General features: G+C 40.4%; 2 protein-coding genes across 4 annotated transcripts in view; one reads left to right on the forward strand and one right to left on the reverse strand.

The window, feature by feature from the left end:
• LOC115791537 (sodium/potassium/calcium exchanger 3) overlaps window positions 1–3735 on the forward strand; it is a 28715-nt gene extending 24980 nt beyond the window's left edge. Inside the window, exon 17 of the mRNA XM_030745627.1 lies at window positions 182–3735. Within this exon, the coding sequence (XP_030601487.1) occupies window positions 182–292 (111 nt within the window). The 3' untranslated portion in view covers window positions 293–3735. The remainder of the gene's footprint in view (window positions 1–181) is intronic.
• A 2052-nt stretch (window positions 3736–5787) lies between these two features.
• Window positions 5788–16438, reverse strand: dpf2 (double PHD fingers 2). Of its 3 annotated transcripts, XM_030746565.1 has the most exons (13): window positions 16316–16438; window positions 13977–14137; window positions 13422–13529; window positions 12612–12790; window positions 12422–12514; window positions 12263–12341; window positions 11764–11805; window positions 10599–10622; window positions 9856–9993; window positions 9616–9747; window positions 9409–9521; window positions 9233–9314; window positions 5788–8264 (listed from the first exon to the last, which is right to left on the reverse strand). In XM_030746565.1, the coding sequence occupies exons 1-13, from the start codon at window positions 16345–16347 to the stop codon at window positions 8182–8184; spliced, it is 1266 nt and encodes a 421-aa protein (XP_030602425.1). In that variant the 5' UTR covers window positions 16348–16438; the 3' UTR covers window positions 5788–8181. The 3 variants fall into 3 exon arrangements, with proteins under 3 accessions (XP_030602425.1, XP_030602426.1, XP_030602427.1); XM_030746566.1 differs by lacking the exon at window positions 10599–10622; XM_030746567.1 differs by lacking the exons at window positions 10599–10622; window positions 11764–11805.

Genomic DNA, 16438 nt, shown 5'->3' on the forward strand with positions numbered 1-16438 from the left:
AGCAAAACTTGCAACATGTTGCACTGCCCCCTTGGGGTTGAAATGTAAATGAGTAGAAAGCTGTTAAAATATATTAACCATCAATATAAGATTTAGGATTAAAATGCTACGTTGAGAATAAAAAAAAAAAAAGTACTGCAGGTGATTCCTTCCCTGATCAGTTTGTCTGCGTGCTCTGCAGGTGCTGAGTGTTCATCTGAACCGCTGGAGACTGGACCGCCGGCTGGGTCTGGGTCTCATGTTTCTCTATGCCATCTTCCTGCTCTGCTCCATCCTCTTTGGGCAGATGTGAGGCCTTAAGGTCAAAGGTCAACCCGAGCTCAGCCCCCATGCTGAGTTCCTACTTTTCTACCACACCTCCTCTTTCCTGAAGCCAAAAAAAGAAACGTGACAGCGTTGTTGTGCTCCTCTGAATGATTTCCCTGCACTGCTTTGGGACTCGTTAGATTGATACTGTACACATGCAACTACACAAAAAGATTTTTTTTGTGTGTGTGTGTCCTTCTCGTATAGCAGAGTGTTTCAAATTTAAAATTGGGTAATTTAGCAGAAAATGAAAGATGGCGGCAGCAGATTAGATCTATTGGACCTTTATTGATATTAAAAAAAAAACATGCAAATTCTGTGACTTAAAAAAATTATTTGAGGGCTGTTTTTGCAGTGTTGTGGTTATTTAGTGGCCAATATTTTGATGATAATTATCCACGTAACTGAGCAGATTTTTTTATTTTATTTATTTAATATACAGCTGCTGTTCTTGTACCCTTTCCTGCTAACGTGATAATACAAAAGCTTTATGGTCGGTGCTAGATGGTGATTGGCTGTCAGGTGATGGATGAGGTCCTGAGCAATGAGCAACTTTGCTAATTTGCTTTTTCAATATTTTTTCCAAATTGGTTCGTTGATAAGGGGTACCAAAAAAATAAATAAATAAAAAGCTAGGGCCTCCACTGTGAAGCAAGTTCAGCTTAAATAGGATGCTGTCTTATCTGGTTTCACTCAGCTTAACATCCAAAAAAAGTCACCCCAAGGTTTTTCAAATTAGCTATGAGTGTGTTCACATGAGAGGGGGCTGTGTTTGCAGCATATGACCAATCACAAACATGGAAAAGTCTATCGGCATTACATATTCTAAGATCAAATGGTAATAATAAAAAAAAATAAATAAATCTGATAAGGTCAAATGCAGGCTAAATGCAATACCTTCACTCCAGTAAAACTGTGTGTAACAGGAAAAGAGCTCTGATTGGTCATTAAAACTCAAAAAATGCTCCACTAGTAAAATCTAATGCTGAATACAAGATACTTAATTACTGCTTGATCATCTAAGGTAGAAAGGGTCTGACTGTAATTAGGCTACAACTATGCATTTCTTTGAGGTGTTGCTTAAATGAAAGACGAGACAATTTTGGCCCGATTCCTTCAGTTGCAAACGAGTCAGTATTAGTAGGAGTCCAGCTCTGTTATCTGAGGAGACTTTGACAGGGTCTTACAAAACTCATCAACCCAGATGACCTCCAACAGGTTACTCTTGCGTGATGGTGCCATGAGGTCCTGGTTTCCTTTAGTGGGACTTGTGCTCACAGCCCAACACTACGCAGTTTGATTGGCATTTGCCAGAAAACACCAAAACTGGCCTCCTGGAGGAGCTGCACTACCTGTGCAACCTGAATGGGCTGCAGGTACCATCTCATGCTACTGCTACTAACAGCGGCACTAGCAAAAAAGCAAACCCAGAGGAAAAAAAACAGTCAGGAGGGATTAAGGAGGGCACAGCGGTCTGTGGCTACAACCTGCAAAAACGGTTCTGTGGAGTTTGTCTTGTTGTTGCCTCTCCAGCATACCTGGTGTCACTTTACTTTCCACCAAAGCAGGTGAAACAGGTTCACAATGGATTATGTTTCCTAACCGACTCTGTGTTTCACATGTTCAGTCTCTCGCTCTTTTTTTTTTTAAGCAGTGTATAAAAAACAGAATTCAAACCTGCAACTTTTATAACGGGTCAATAAGTACAAGATTCAGGGGCCCTGTTCTAGGGTTATATAACTGTAATAATAATTACAGAATTGCTTGCATCCAACAGTTAAAAAAAAAACAAAGAAGCAAAGAATCAAGTTACTCCAATCAAGAAGCAACCAAAACTTCAGATTGACTGTTAGAGACTCTGCTGGTGCTAACCTCATACCAAAATCCACCATCGACTAGAAATGGTGACATTATTTTCAAAGAATTTATTATTCAGTACGAAGTGGTTTTGTGCATTGTTTGTGCATGCCTCTTATCTCAGATATGATCGTGAGAACAATTTAAGTTACTCACGGTTCAGCTCTACTTTAAAAAAACAAAACAAAAACATAATCTTTAGCAAAGTGTTAAACTGTGTCTCATAAGCTCTTACTACATTTTTCATGTCAATATTTAACCTGAAAAGAAACTCATGACTAAATCTGTCAAGCAAATGTAGAAAAGTAAAAAATTAATCCTTCTCTCTGAAATATAGATGGGTATAAGTAGAATTTGTCAAAGTGGAAATGCAGACAAACTGGCATTGAACTGGAGTTTTGGCTCTGAGGAGATCTGTTCAAAAACCATCTAATCTCAATGAGACGCTCACACTCGCCACGAAAGGGCAAACAACCAATCACAGCACAGCCTCCCTCTGGCTGATCCAGTCCAGCACCAACCGAAATTTATTTTGAGTTTGATGTTAGCGGCCCTCAGAGCGGAAAAAACTACAAATCTTTCCTGTTTCTGCCTGATTTTTTTTTTCCTCTTCAGATTGCTGTTATATCACTATTCTCATTAGAGCAATAACCTCATAGAAGTCCACAATAAATTCACATATTTTTCATTTACATATATATTCTTAACGGTTGTGGTCTGAACGCTGCAGCCAAACTAACTCGTTACAACATCACTAACTAGCTGACTTCATCACAACAAGCACAAATCGTTTCTGAGAGAGGAACTTCATCGGCCCGCTTCTGGTTCTGAATCCACATATTGTTCTGCAGGAGTTCAGTAGTTTTTATTTCTGACTACACTAATCACAGAGGTTCAGAAGGGTCTGGATTAACAGAAGGGAAAAATAATGCATCAGAGAGAGATTTCACAATACAAAATCCCACTGGGTATACAGGATATGTGGCAAGACACTCAAATCCAAGATAGTTTTTACTGCTGTGTCCAATATCCGGCCTTAAGTATGAATTAAAGGCAGTGGGAGTGGGACTGCCTTCCACACTAGTCCCACATTCTCACCCCTGTTTTAACCATTCTTGTCCACTCAAAGGACAAGTTGGGATTTAAGGTGGAATTAAGCAGGCAAACATAAAACAGACACACCTGAATCTTTCTTTCTTCAAAAGCATCGTGATGGCAGAGCTGATGCGCTGCTGCAGTTTGAAATCATGCATTATTGGCCTGCGATTTCATTTTGAGAAAAAAAAAAAAGGAACTTTTCAATCATATCACAGCACTTAAAAAGACATTTCACATAGCAACACAATTCAAGCATGACATTTCACGTTGTTTTGTCCCTGCTGTTAAGAGATTACTGTTGTGAATACCCTCGTATTTTCTGAATGTAGCTGACGTTTGTGTGAAAATATTTGCATGCATTTAAATGTAGCAGGTGGCGCCGAATGACAGCGGAGCGCGTCAGAGCAGAAACGTTTTAGTCCCACACTACAGGAAACCATTTATGTCAGACTGTTTTTGAATGCAGCCAAAATGGGGGGGGGGGGGGGGGGGGGGATGCACATTTTCACAATATTTTGACAGTTTTTGCGGGACTGTTCTAAGCACGTGTTGCTGCAGCTTAGTGTAGGTAAAGAGATTAGCTGTAGTATTACAGTATTTTTTTTTGAGAACTTATTATGAAATCTAATATATAAGATTATAAGTGTCACAAATTTTAATGATTTTAGGTGCAGGTTACTAGTAAAAACATCACGTTTAGGTACGACTATTGAGGTTTGTATTGTACATTTTATGAGATTATGTCACTTTGTGGAACATTGTGTAGCAAAGCATCTGATCAGGACAGACACATCTGTCGTGTATTTATCATGGCAAATACTGCTTTGCATTCCATAATATATACCCAGATACTCACACAGTATAAGTGTTAGTTTCTTAAGGACAAACTGTTTTATTTTAGGTTGTTAAATGTGTGAATTCAAATGTAAATGTTCCAGCGGAGAGATCCAGGTGATTTTTTTTTTCCCTCCTCCAAATGGCTGTACAATTATCACTGTCTATTTGACAATACTTTTTACTGTTTGTAAATGTTAAATTACATAGTTTTAAAATAATGTCCGACAGAGGCTAGTTTTGTGGTGTTTTTGATATATATTTTTTAAATACATGATGTAAACTTAATTGTGCGTTATTGTAGCGGAATGAATGCGCGTCCTGTCGGTGTGTTGAGGCTGTAATCTCTTATCTCAGTGCTGATTCACTGACAGCTGGATTCCATTTAAGAGAGCACAGACGAAGCTCCCATTTACAGGTTTAAATTAAGTCCGAATTTTGAAATTTGTGAGTAGAAGATAGTGAATTACTTTCACCTGTGCCAAGTTCTTTAGTTGTTTGTGTGCAGTGTAGACAAAGTGCTGTTTCTTATGACAACTGTGGCAAAACGCAGCTTAGTTTAATTGACTATTACACTTTATATTCTGACTACAGTTTAAAAGGTGGAGTTACAGTTTGATCTGTATGATTTTGGACAGTGACAGTATTAAGCTGGACATCTGCACACCAGCACCACCACCACAGTGGATTTTAAATCAGAGGTGAAATTACAAAAAGTGTCATTTTCCAGATATTCCTGGGCTTCTAACTGCGTATTCAGATCGGAGCTACAGTCTGACATGCTATCTGAGTTGGGTTTTAGACTGATAGGAACTTTAATGAAATGAAAGCACAATAGCATCAGCAATGTCTTCATTCACCTTAGAGCCACTACAGGCATAAAACATGGGGTGAAAACTGACTCCATTAAGTGGGCGCCTCACATTCTGAGAACCACTGACCTAAGAGAGTGCAGAATATCAGGTAACAAGTACGTGTAACTTTTTTGGCATTATGGCTGAAACTTTTCCCATCATTTCCATCATTTATCAACCTCAGCCATTAAAATGAGTTGTGTTTTGCCAGCAGTTGGCTTAAAGCAGTGTGAGACCCCGGTGTCTCCTTTCCGCTGTAAACTCCTGATACACACCTCATACTGTAATAAACAGCATCAGAACAGCTCAGCTGCAGTATCTGTTGTGGTTTCACAGCAAAAATAAATAAATAAAAACATAATGTTCTGGTTATTCTGCTGTGATGTTGGAAATAGATATTTTAGACTAAAAATTTACTGCTATAGAGACTGTATTGGATCATAGAAGACTGTTCTTGTATCTTGAGTGCAATAAAAAAGTGCAATAACAACTGATTTGTTTAACTTTTTTTTTTTTTGTAACAAGCGGTGATCATCAAAGGAGGAAGGTGCTGCTCCGGATGGTCCAACCCCACAGAAAAAAATTGAGTGCGGCGATTGCCGTCAACTGGAGGACGCTAGAAAAGAAAAATCTTTGATCGCCCCGCTACATGTCCAAACTAGCTGAATTTAATATTTTTACACTTCTCCAACTAAGAACTAAACTGAAGGAGAAATTTCTAACTTTAAAATAAACATTGATGCCATTTTCAACTCTCCCAGCCCCCCCCCCCCCCTTTTTTCCTCAATGAATGTCACAGTGTTAGAGGAAGAAATAACAGCAGATTACAGAGTGCCTAGTATTTTATTTTCCTGAAGACAATTTTCATACAATAAAACATTCCATCACAATCCAAATCAAAGTCCACCCTAAGAGAATTCCCCTACGATGTAAACCTATGACCTTGATTTAACCCTTTCATGCACAAATTATGGGAATTTTTTTTAGTTAAAAAAAAACAAAAACAAAATTCTGGTTTAAATACATCTTATCGCCCACACATGTGGACACCATACAACACAGGAATATAAAGGGGCGCAAAGCCAGCGCTGACACCGTGCATGAAAGGGTTAAATATGTTTTCCTCCTGCTGTAATGAGCACGCCTCTCCCAAAGCTGGAAACAAGAAAACTGAGTCTGATATTAAAATGACATAACGGCTGTTTGTGACAACAGCAGGTGGACGCGCTTCTTGTTTGTGTCAGTTTAGTTTGGATGTCGGATGCTTAACCGCTGAACAGCGTTAGCCTCTTAATCACATTACAGACTTTGCTTCTTGTTGTGGAGCTTTGGAGGAGAGCGGCTCAGTTCAGACCCGGATCACAGGATTAACTAGAAAGCAACTTCTGCTTAAGTCCCAAAAAAATGTCCCACAAATCAGGTATGCAAACATCACTGATGAATACCAAAAAAAAAATAAAAAAAAAAAAAGAAACACAACCAGCAAAATATTCTAGTAGCCACCGTCTCTAGATAAAACGGTAAGTTTAAAACATGATGAGAAAAATAAACCAAGTTATATTTGTGTAATGCTTTAGTAATGTTAGTTGGCTATTGAAACATGATAGCATGGTTAATTTATATTACACCACTTCCCAACACCTTTGCCGGCCTCACGCTGAGACGACTACACGGAATACGAGTGCTGACAATTACTGAACATGCACTTGTTTAACTGTAGAATACGCAGTTATTGAAGCAGACGCTGCAGCTGTCGTGATTATTTATCCCTCTGTCTGTGCCATCTATCTACAACATTTCAACCCTTTAAATACTGTTTTCTGTGTGAGGTAAAGTTACTGCTTTAGCAGTTCAGCCAGACTTCCTCTAACCACAGAAGGAAACCATTGCATAATCAAACTATGAAAGCAGTGACAGAAAGAGCCATCTCCCCACATTATACATATACACATTATAATCTCTTTTCTACAGTATGGAGCCATCCACAAATGTTGCCACAGTCCACTATCTGTAATAGCATTTTCTGATAAAGAACATTTACAGTATCGCACATTAGCCTAAACAGACTCAGCCACGAGTCCCTGTCATCCCAGCCTCCTACAACGGCTCTTCTATTGCTTTTATATTGTCAGCAAGTGACCGCAATCAAGGTCACGTTGTCCTTAGATTTAAAAAAAAAAAAAAATCTAGTGGTGTCACATCATCAACAGAACAATGGATATGTTGCATGATCAGCAAACTGCTAGAACACAGCGATTATCCCTTTACCGGGCTGATAATGCATGTAGGATTTGTTTTTGACTTTCTCATCATCATCTCATCTGCTGTGTCACTCCAGTCCTCAGGACCACAATGGAGAGTCAACAGGTGGGTCCAAAAAAAAAAAAAAGGCCCCAAAGCCTGAATGAAACCAGCACATTAGTATGTCTTTCAGCATGTCTGCGTGTTGCACAAACACGAGTCCATTACTAGACTAAAAATCCAACCTGCCGCCCCTGAAGTCCTTCAGCCTCTGGAGCCACCTGTGTCGTGCAGTTTCTCTGCGTACCGTTATGTGGCCGCAGCCAATGGATAAGAGGGAAAAATTATTTACAGTCTCAGCAAATCCCTTTGACTCTATCAAATGAATCACCAAAAACAGTTCCATAAAACAACACGTGGTGCTGGGTTTCTCTCACAATGATGAAATGGGCTCTGAAACATATCATGACCATTCTCTTTCCAATTTGTGCATACTCAACACTAATATATATACTATAGAAATATATAAATATTATAAAATGTCTTTTTTTTTTTAAACTATGAGTGAGCATTGGCATGCTATTTGATATCAATGAGCTCTATTTCTGCTCTAGTCATAAAATCGGTACATTGACAAGGTTTTAGCAACTTTGTGTAAAAAAAAAAAAAAGCTGAACTAGAAGAGATTATTTGGCTATTTATGCTGTCTTTCTGCTAAAATGAGTGTTGCTGAAATTGGTTATGTGGCAAGGCGGTGAAAATAAAAATCTATGGGATTGAATCTGAGGTTGGAACTGTGTAACAGTCATATCTGATGGTAACCGAAGCCAGCCTGGTAAAGGTGTACCTCCCGTTCCTTCCCTTTTTCCCTGTCCAGAACACACTCCCTCTGAGGTCAGCTTGTCAGGGAAGTCTGTCATCTTATTTTGAAGGGTGAACGACGCTGCTGCAGGACGGCTGGGTGATGAGGGTGCGCAGGCCAGAGTGGCCATCACGATGGTGGGGCGTTCTGGTTTTGGTATATAGACGCCTTGTCTTTCAAAAGGTCCAGACATAGATGACAGCTCCAGCTTCCTGAGTTCCAAAATAACAGAGAGACGGACCACGTCAGGAGACATTAAATCCTGATTTAAACAGTTGAAGGTTTAGTTGAGCAGCACAGCCTCTAACTGATTAATGAGGGAGCATGCACTACTAATTCTCTATAGCATTTTGGCTCTGAATAAAAAGTCTTATCAAACAGTACCTTATTTAAGAAAGAGTTGCTCTCTGTTGTCTTTTGTTTAATAGAAATGAATAAGGGGCGGGGGAAAGCCCTCAGAGACACAGCAGTTAGCTTTTCAGAAGCTGCTGAAGACAAAAACTCAGAACTAAGATTTTGGTTCAAAGAAAGAAAAGTAGAAAATTTCAGCTTTGTCTGAAGGCTTTCATCCAAAAAAAAAAAAAAAGAAAAAAAAAAGGTTACACAAACTTGGCTCCCTAGGTGCATGACTGAGATTACAGGTATTTAATATACTTTTGCTCAGACTTGGACAAAAGCAAACTGTGGGATTTTTTTTGTATAAAAATGGGATGCTCTAAATTGTAAATAAAAACAGAAAGCAAAGACTTGCAATCATACATACCATATATATTTATACATTGAAACTGTCAACTACTTTTGAATTGGGGTTGTACATGCCTGTCATCAAGATCTTCTCTCAGATAATCTTGACTCAACTGTTGTTTTCACCCAATTAATAATCGCTCCCACACAAGTGAACCAGAATTAGGATGTGATATTTTCCACAGCTGTCCGTTCTAAATTTAGCACACAGCAGGAAATTATCTACATTTGCATTACTAAAAATAACCGGTGTGGTTTAGGCGAGGGAAGCCTGGATAGGGCGTGCACCGGCCTCTTCACACATCGGCACAATCTGGCCTCACAGAGTCACTGCACTAGAGAGCTGGCAGGTTAAAGACCAACTAATTGTAAATCAGCTGTGAAAACCGCTTCAGATTCATTCTTTTCTACAAAACAGAAAAAAGGGTGGACTTACCCTCGGGAGGTTCAGACATGGGGGGGTTGAGGCAGTACATGTGATAGCCTCTGTCGCAGTCATCGCAGAACAGAAGCTGATCCTAGAAAAACAAAAAACACTCCAGTTCTCTGCGCAAGTAACCCACATCCCACTTAACCCACTGTCTAGCAAATGATATCAAAAAGACGACTCACATCATTCTCCGATGTGCCGCACATGTTGCAGCATTTACACTCTATGCACTGCCAGCGGTACGTCTTCACAGCAGCCATCATTACAGGAGTGAACTGCAGGCAGGAGGGGTGACCTGCGTCAAGAAAAACACATTATACCTTAGACAAAAATATTCATATTCTCACAGCTGCACAGATAGATCTTCCTCATATTGCTACTCTATTTACCCGAGCGTCCACAGTCGGAGCAGGACACCAGCTCTTCTGATTGGCCGGTCTTGTGATTAGTTTTGGAGTCTCCCAGGCAGAAATCGCAGTAATTATTAGGCAACGCGAGCCCATCTGGCCCTTTCTTCGGCGCTGTGAGGCAAGATGAAGACACGCAAATCAACATCGGTGTTCAGTTACACCAGCACAGTGACCTCAGCAATCAAATCTCTGAAATGACATCACGCCGCTGTTGCTTACTTTTCGGCTCCTCGGGCAGCGGCAGGGCGGGCTCGTTGATTTCCATGTCTTCTTTCTCCTCACCCTCCTCCTCGGCCAGGTGGGAGTGGGTGTAGTGGTAGCTCAGGCCGGGACGGTTCTTGTAGCGCTTCCCACAAACTGCCACCAAAGCCACAAAACACAACATGTATGAATATGAAAACACAGAATAAACAAGTCAAATCAGGTTTTTGTACCAAGTCAGTGGAGAAAGGTGAGGGTGACTCATGGAGATAAGGAGTATTCTTTACAGTGCTATCATGGGACATCTTACTGCTGAGGATGAGGATGGTGAAAGCCTTCCTGCTGTTCAGATGATCAGAATCAGTAGCTTTAAAAGTATTTTATGATTATCAAAAGGACTCTTGCTGCTATAAATAGAGCTTTGAAGTCTCTAACTTAAAATGCAACTTCATATCATGTACATAATTTACTGCTTTAAGTGGTAAACAGTTACTGAGCAATTATTGAGAAATGTATTAGTATTTTTAATGTTTTCTTTTATTGAAAAAATGCCTTTGAATAAGTAAATATAAAACAAAATACATACATAGACTTAAAAAAAAAAAAAAAAAAGACTACAGTGACAAAACAAGACAAAAAATGTGATTAATTCCATGCCCTATGACTCTCATATGGTGGTTTCTCTGAATAAATGTCAGCAACTTTTTAATGTGGTAAAGTGATGATGGGGGAGGGAGAAGAGAAATCACTTAAGAACCCACCAGGTTCCTGAGGTCTCCTGCTTTCTGTTGAGTATCAAAAATCGACACAATGACATGATAAACTGGCGATGAAATAATAGGAAAGATGAGGAACATGCTTAATTACTTTATTTATTTAAAGCTTCCTCATTGCTCAAACTCTACAGTAAAGCACAGCAATACAACAGCATCTCAGCCACTCCTGCTGCCACACAGCTGCAGCAGGAACTGGTCTGATCTCGGCTTTAACTTCTTCGGTTTAAGGGCCTTAGAAGTACTGACAGCGTTTGACTCGCGACTTCACTGCAGTGAAATAAAACTAAGAAATGCATGTAACCATTTCACAAAACAACATGTTCTGATTTGAATTGATATTCTTTTAACAGTTGAGTAAGCCAGTGGGATTGTGTAAAGAGGATTTACTGGCTTAAAGGAGAACAAAGATGCCACTGTGTGAAGCTGTTGTCACAGGGAGTGTGTGATGTTTTGTCATAGCAGTTAAACACGGTGCTTCTTCTTTCACTTCCACACTTTCTCTAACTTTCATTTCCTCAACAGCCCACTAAATCCCTATGTCTTCAACTTTGGGGAAGCATCTAACCAAGACGCTAACGACCAAGCAGAAAATATTGGAAAAATATTCCCCAAAAAGTCAAGCAAACATCAAACTGACTCAAAGAAAAAAGAAAAGAAAAGAAAAAAGAAAAGATATTAAGCGAGGGGCATTCTAAAACATGGAACATGGAATGAGACATTACAGGGTGCAGAGGTGGTGAACAGGAAAAATGCAGTCAAAATTTACATAACACAGCAAAAAAACACAAAGGGGAAATAGCAGCGGGGTTGGGCTTCTAGCTTATCTAAATCTGTGGGAGGTTCACAGCCAGATTGGGTGGAAAAATTCATTTTCAAAGGCCACAGCTAATCTTCTGTAAGCTGAGATGGCTCATATATGTGGCTGATTGCATGATTACAGACTACATTTAAGGTAAGGTATATAATAACAGGGCTTTTACCCTCTCCAAATCTAGTTAACTACATTTCAGTAAGGTGTGTATAGCAGAACACTGAATTTATGAATTGAACTACACAAAGAGCAAATCTACTTGGTAACAGACAGAAAATTAAAAACAGGCAGCAAAGACATAAGACAAGGCAGACCGCAGTGAAAAAGAATGAAGTATACCTCTTTCAGAAGGTTTTGAAATATGCTTTTGTTTGAGAGTGTCTGAAAGAGAGAAGAGAAGGAGAAGAAAAAGCACAGACAGAGACTCAGAGACCGAGAGAGGATCAGTCAAGTCAGTCGGCAATGACCTACTGAGCACTGCAGCTCAGAGTGAAAAGGCTTCACAAAAGAGGAAAAAAAATACATAAAGCAGTCTGACAACACCAAAGAAGTGGAATTTTTTTCTCCCTGCACATGGAAATATCTGAAATGCAAATTAAAGAAAAGTATGACATCATAATGACAAAAATACAGCTTGACTAGCTTTGTAAATATCGGAATATCGGATATCTAACAAAGAACAGAGAAAAGATGGAATACATCAAAAGAAAGAGAAAAGAATGGGAAAAAAAGTGATAGAGAATGGGGACTTGGGCTAATACAATATTTATTAACACCTGCAGTGACCCTCTACTCCGACCTGTATTCACATGCTCTACTCTCGCCCAACAGGACTCACTGTCACAGGCGTAAGGCTTGTCTCTGTCTTCCAGTGCCGCTGTGTCCAGCTTCTTCCTGCTGCTGCCCACTCCTCGACCCTGCAGACATTATTAGACTCAGACGGGCTGCAAAAATGCACTCTTGGGACTAAGAAACTGCATCAACAGCAGCTATTTACCTTCCCTTTCCCTTTGCCTCTTCTTTTAGGCGTGTCTTCCTCATAGTCTTCATCATCAAGGTCGTCCAGGAAGTCGTCTGGCTCGAGGATTCTCTGTGTTGACAGGGTTGAGGAAGGTGTGAGAATTGGGTCGTGTCATGTTTGACTTTTCTGCCTGCTGCAGTTTTATGCCAAATCTCAAAACAAGAACCTTTCTAATCCGGGCAGCAGGGTTCAGGCCTCCTGTGTAATCACTCAGGTTTGAATCCTCCTCAGAGCCTCGAAGGTCTGCAGATGTCCGTTTGTCCAAGGACTCACCCTTCAGCAGGGCCTCCAGGCTGCTACCATCCGATGACAACAGAGCATCCTTCTTCAGTCCTAAATCTAGCTCTGTGAAAAAAAAAAAGAAAGGCAAAACACAATATAGTATACCAGAAAAAGTTGGCACCAGACGTATTACTCAGTTCATATAATTAGTGATATTCTAAAGTAAAATGCAGCCTGTTGCAATGCTCTGTGATGGGAAGCAAGGTGATACAGAGAGAGATCTGCACAAAGAACATTTCTGCATTGATCTAGAAAATGAAAGCTTGCATGTAAGCTATGTCAGAGTAAACCACCTCTAAACCAGCCCTCTGAACAATGTGTGACCACATTCTGCATGAGCATGAGAATGTTAAATTGCAAGGAAAGAAAACTGCTGGTGCTAGCACTGCTAACATCAGCTGCACTCAGCAAACTAATCAGATATAAGGTCATCCTATGCTATGTGATATTTAGATGCTGTTTGGCTCACATGCATGCTCAATTTAGTTTTTTTTCTGACTAGTCAACATGTCAGCTTTTCTCTTGTTTAGTCAACAAGAACATTACCAACACTGATACATACAACTGCAAGTACAGGTATAATTAAAGTTGTATTTAATTATTGATGGATTGCCATTACAAGGTAGAAGCACATGTTGATGCCTGCAAAGCCTTTTATATCCATCTTTAACGCTGCTCAGAGCTGCTGTGGTACCTGATTTAACCGGAGGGAAGATAAGCCGGGGGTCTTCTGGAGGATGAGATCTCCGTTTCTTCCTCCACCTCCTGGCTGGGTAAGTGTACAGCTGTCCTGGAGCCACGCCTGAGTGAAGGCAGAACAGGAAGACATTGACAGCTTTCTGACATACTGGCAGAGAAAGTAAATCCACATGCTCTGTTTACATTTTTGTAGAGTGGCCTTTTTTTTAAGCCTTGGTTATTTTCTCATTTAAGCTCAATAAAGCGCCGCTCAGCTGCCAAGGAATTGCATTATTGAGCCTAGCTTTGTCCTATTAATCATGTATTTTGTCCTTTGTTGTGAAAACTGTAGCCCCTCCAAGAAATTTTGATGAACAGTGGAAATGATCACTTATCTTAATCTTAGTCTCTTAATAATGACTTATTACTGATGAATAATTGAGACAAAAATGTAGCATCTATGCAGTTTCCTCTGACTCTCTTCTCTCTTCTTCTTTTATCCAGCGCTTAAAACTTTAATAAACTTATTTACCACTAGTCAGCAGTTCAGTGCACACGTGTCATGCCTCACCTGGTCCCCTGTGTCTCTTCTCCATCCAGATATAACAGTTGCTCTGAGCCACGCCAGTCTGAGAGTCGAGGAACGGCATCCGAACACTCCTCTCAGCACACAGCCTGGCATTGTAGTTGTGACACTGCTCCATGGCATCTCTGTAGTACTGCTCTCCCAGCCTGACAAAACAAAACCGGAGGCAGATGCTGGTTATTAGGTCTATTATGGTTCCAAAACAGAAATCAGCAGCTGTAGCTACTCCAAAACAAGTGCAGTCTCAGTTTATTTTAAAACTACTTGTGTTTTTCTGCTGCCCTGCCTGTCACTAGGCAGTGCCTTTGTACTTCAGACAAAATTTTTTGGGAAAGGTGCAACAGCAGGTGCTCTTTTGTTGGGGCATCAACAACAAATCGCTTGGTAAGGAGCACAGTCACAACCAAGTGTTCAGTGTTTTTAGCATAAATATACTGTTAAGAGTGCTGCATGTTTAACCCCCTTTAAAGACCCTGAGGACTGAATCTACTCCAACTGAGACAGGAAGACATCTTACAGTTCCCTTAAGCTATCAAGTGTCAAAGGGGAGAAAAAAAACAAAGAGCCTCGTGATCCAACAACTGCACCTCTTGAGGCTGTCAGGAAGCCCCAGAGGGCAGCAGTTCAGCCTTGATGAGATAATAAACCATGTAATTGTGTAAAACTTTGAAGCAGTTTTTCAAAGATTTTAATCTCCAGTTAAAGACTTCACTATTTAACTTGCTGTAAGGCCATTATAACACTGCAGAAAGCTGTCTGCGTGCAGTGGGGTCCAGACTAAAATGGACGCTTGCTTTTCTTTCCAGAGAAATCATCATTTCCAGCACAGTGAATGAACAAATATAAAGTTGTCACGTATGTGTAATAATGTGTAATAGCACAGCCGAGACGCTCATGCGTTGGCCAGCACTGATATATTGGTAGTGGTGCATATGATGTCTGATATGTGCTTATATAAAAACATTAAACACCGAAGAAACAAAGAAATACTTTGTGCAGCACACCGGCTCTGATTTTATTATTTACAATTGCTCTGCACTAATAACAGCTAATTTGACATCTTGTGGCACATTTACAGGGATGTTGATTGATGTGCATAATCCTTACAAAGAATAAACAGTTGATGGAGCTGTAAAAAAAAAAAGAAAAAAAAAGAAAAAGATGTACATCACAGCTGTTGACATTATATGGTAAAGATCTTTCAATATTATAGGAAGAAAACCAGTGATTCCCTATGAGGATTCACTAGGGAACAGCAGAGAGGAAAACAAACCTCCCTCCAACAGGAATACATTTATCGTATAAGGAGGCTCTGTGGGTTGGGGTGAGGAGACAGAAATAGACATTTTCATCTTTTTTTTTTTAATCTAACACGGTGTATGTATAACGAATGTCAGCACATAGGCTAAAACCGGTATTTTTGCCCTCTAAAAAGTCAGCACCGACTCCTAAAACCCAGTACTGTCCAGGCTCGTTAGTTAGTATTTTCTGCATCGATATTTTTAATGTTTTCCGGCGCACTTATGCCATTTCTTCTACATTTCTTCACAGTATTATTTCAAGAGGAAAATAAGTTCGGAAGCAAATTAAATATTTTGCTGGGTGTCAGGTACGTTTTCTATTTTTGTGTTGCCATAGTTATCAGAGGTGCAGCCGCTGCCTGTAAACTGCCGTGTTACAGTAACCGCGGTTCGGGCTGTACGGCTACACCTAGACACACAACGGAAATGGAAGCACATTAGAGCACAAGACAGTGATCTGGGCTTTGAAACACCAAACTTTATAAGCAGTTGTTATATACGAATCCGAAACACTGCCTGTAACACAGAGGTCTCGAGCTCAAATCTCCAATGGCAGCCTTTCATTCATTTTAAACTAGTCGCTCCAGGTCCTTCGGTGTGTGCGCTAACGACGCCGGACACAATTACACTCTCTTTAGCTTGTTAGCGTGCGAGACACCTAGCTGCCCTACTCAACTGACGTTAGCACCGCGGCACCCGTCTGGGTACAAAAACACAACAAGTAACCGCTACGTCGCTAAAAATACACGAAGGATTAAACGAGCACATGTTCTACTACACGGACTCGTGATTCATGTTTCAGAAACGTCAGCTGCGTGTCTGCTAACTTACACTTCCATTCCAGGATGTGAACAGGCACGACGGTCCGACACCTCTGGCTAAATCTTACTAAGTCAGCCGGAATGCTGCTAAGCTAGCTAACGACAGAGACAGCGGCTGTGTGATAGTGCGGCCGTTACGCTGCGATGGGTGTGTGTGTCACCTGCGAACAAGTAAGGTAAGTAGGAAAGTCCCAACACTTACAGTTTGACAACATTCTCAACAACAGCTGCCATCTTGCTTCAGTACACTGGGAAAGTGGCTGACGGGTAATGTGTGCCCTCTGTCAGGACTTGTAGGCAGAGAGATTGTGCAGGAAGGTGAAAC

Source organism: Archocentrus centrarchus, chromosome 14 (genome assembly GCF_007364275.1).
Source record: "Archocentrus centrarchus isolate MPI-CPG fArcCen1 chromosome 14, fArcCen1, whole genome shotgun sequence".
In the NCBI taxonomy this organism is placed as follows: Eukaryota; Metazoa; Chordata; class Actinopteri; order Cichliformes; family Cichlidae; genus Archocentrus; species Archocentrus centrarchus.

Bases quoted from the DNA above. Each gene is read 5' to 3' on its own strand.
- dpf2 (XM_030746565.1), bottom strand. From the start codon at position 16,347: ATGGCAGCTGTTGTTGAGAATGTTGTCAAACT. The intron at 12,342-12,421 runs GTAAATAGCTGC...TAATGTCTGCAG, and splicing joins GAGGCAAAGGGAAAGGGAAG to GGTCGAGGAGTGGGCAGCAG. The intron at 11,806-12,262 runs GTGAGTCCTGTT...TCTCTCTTTCAG, and splicing joins CAAGCCTTACGCCTGTGACA to ACACTCTCAAACAAAAGCAT.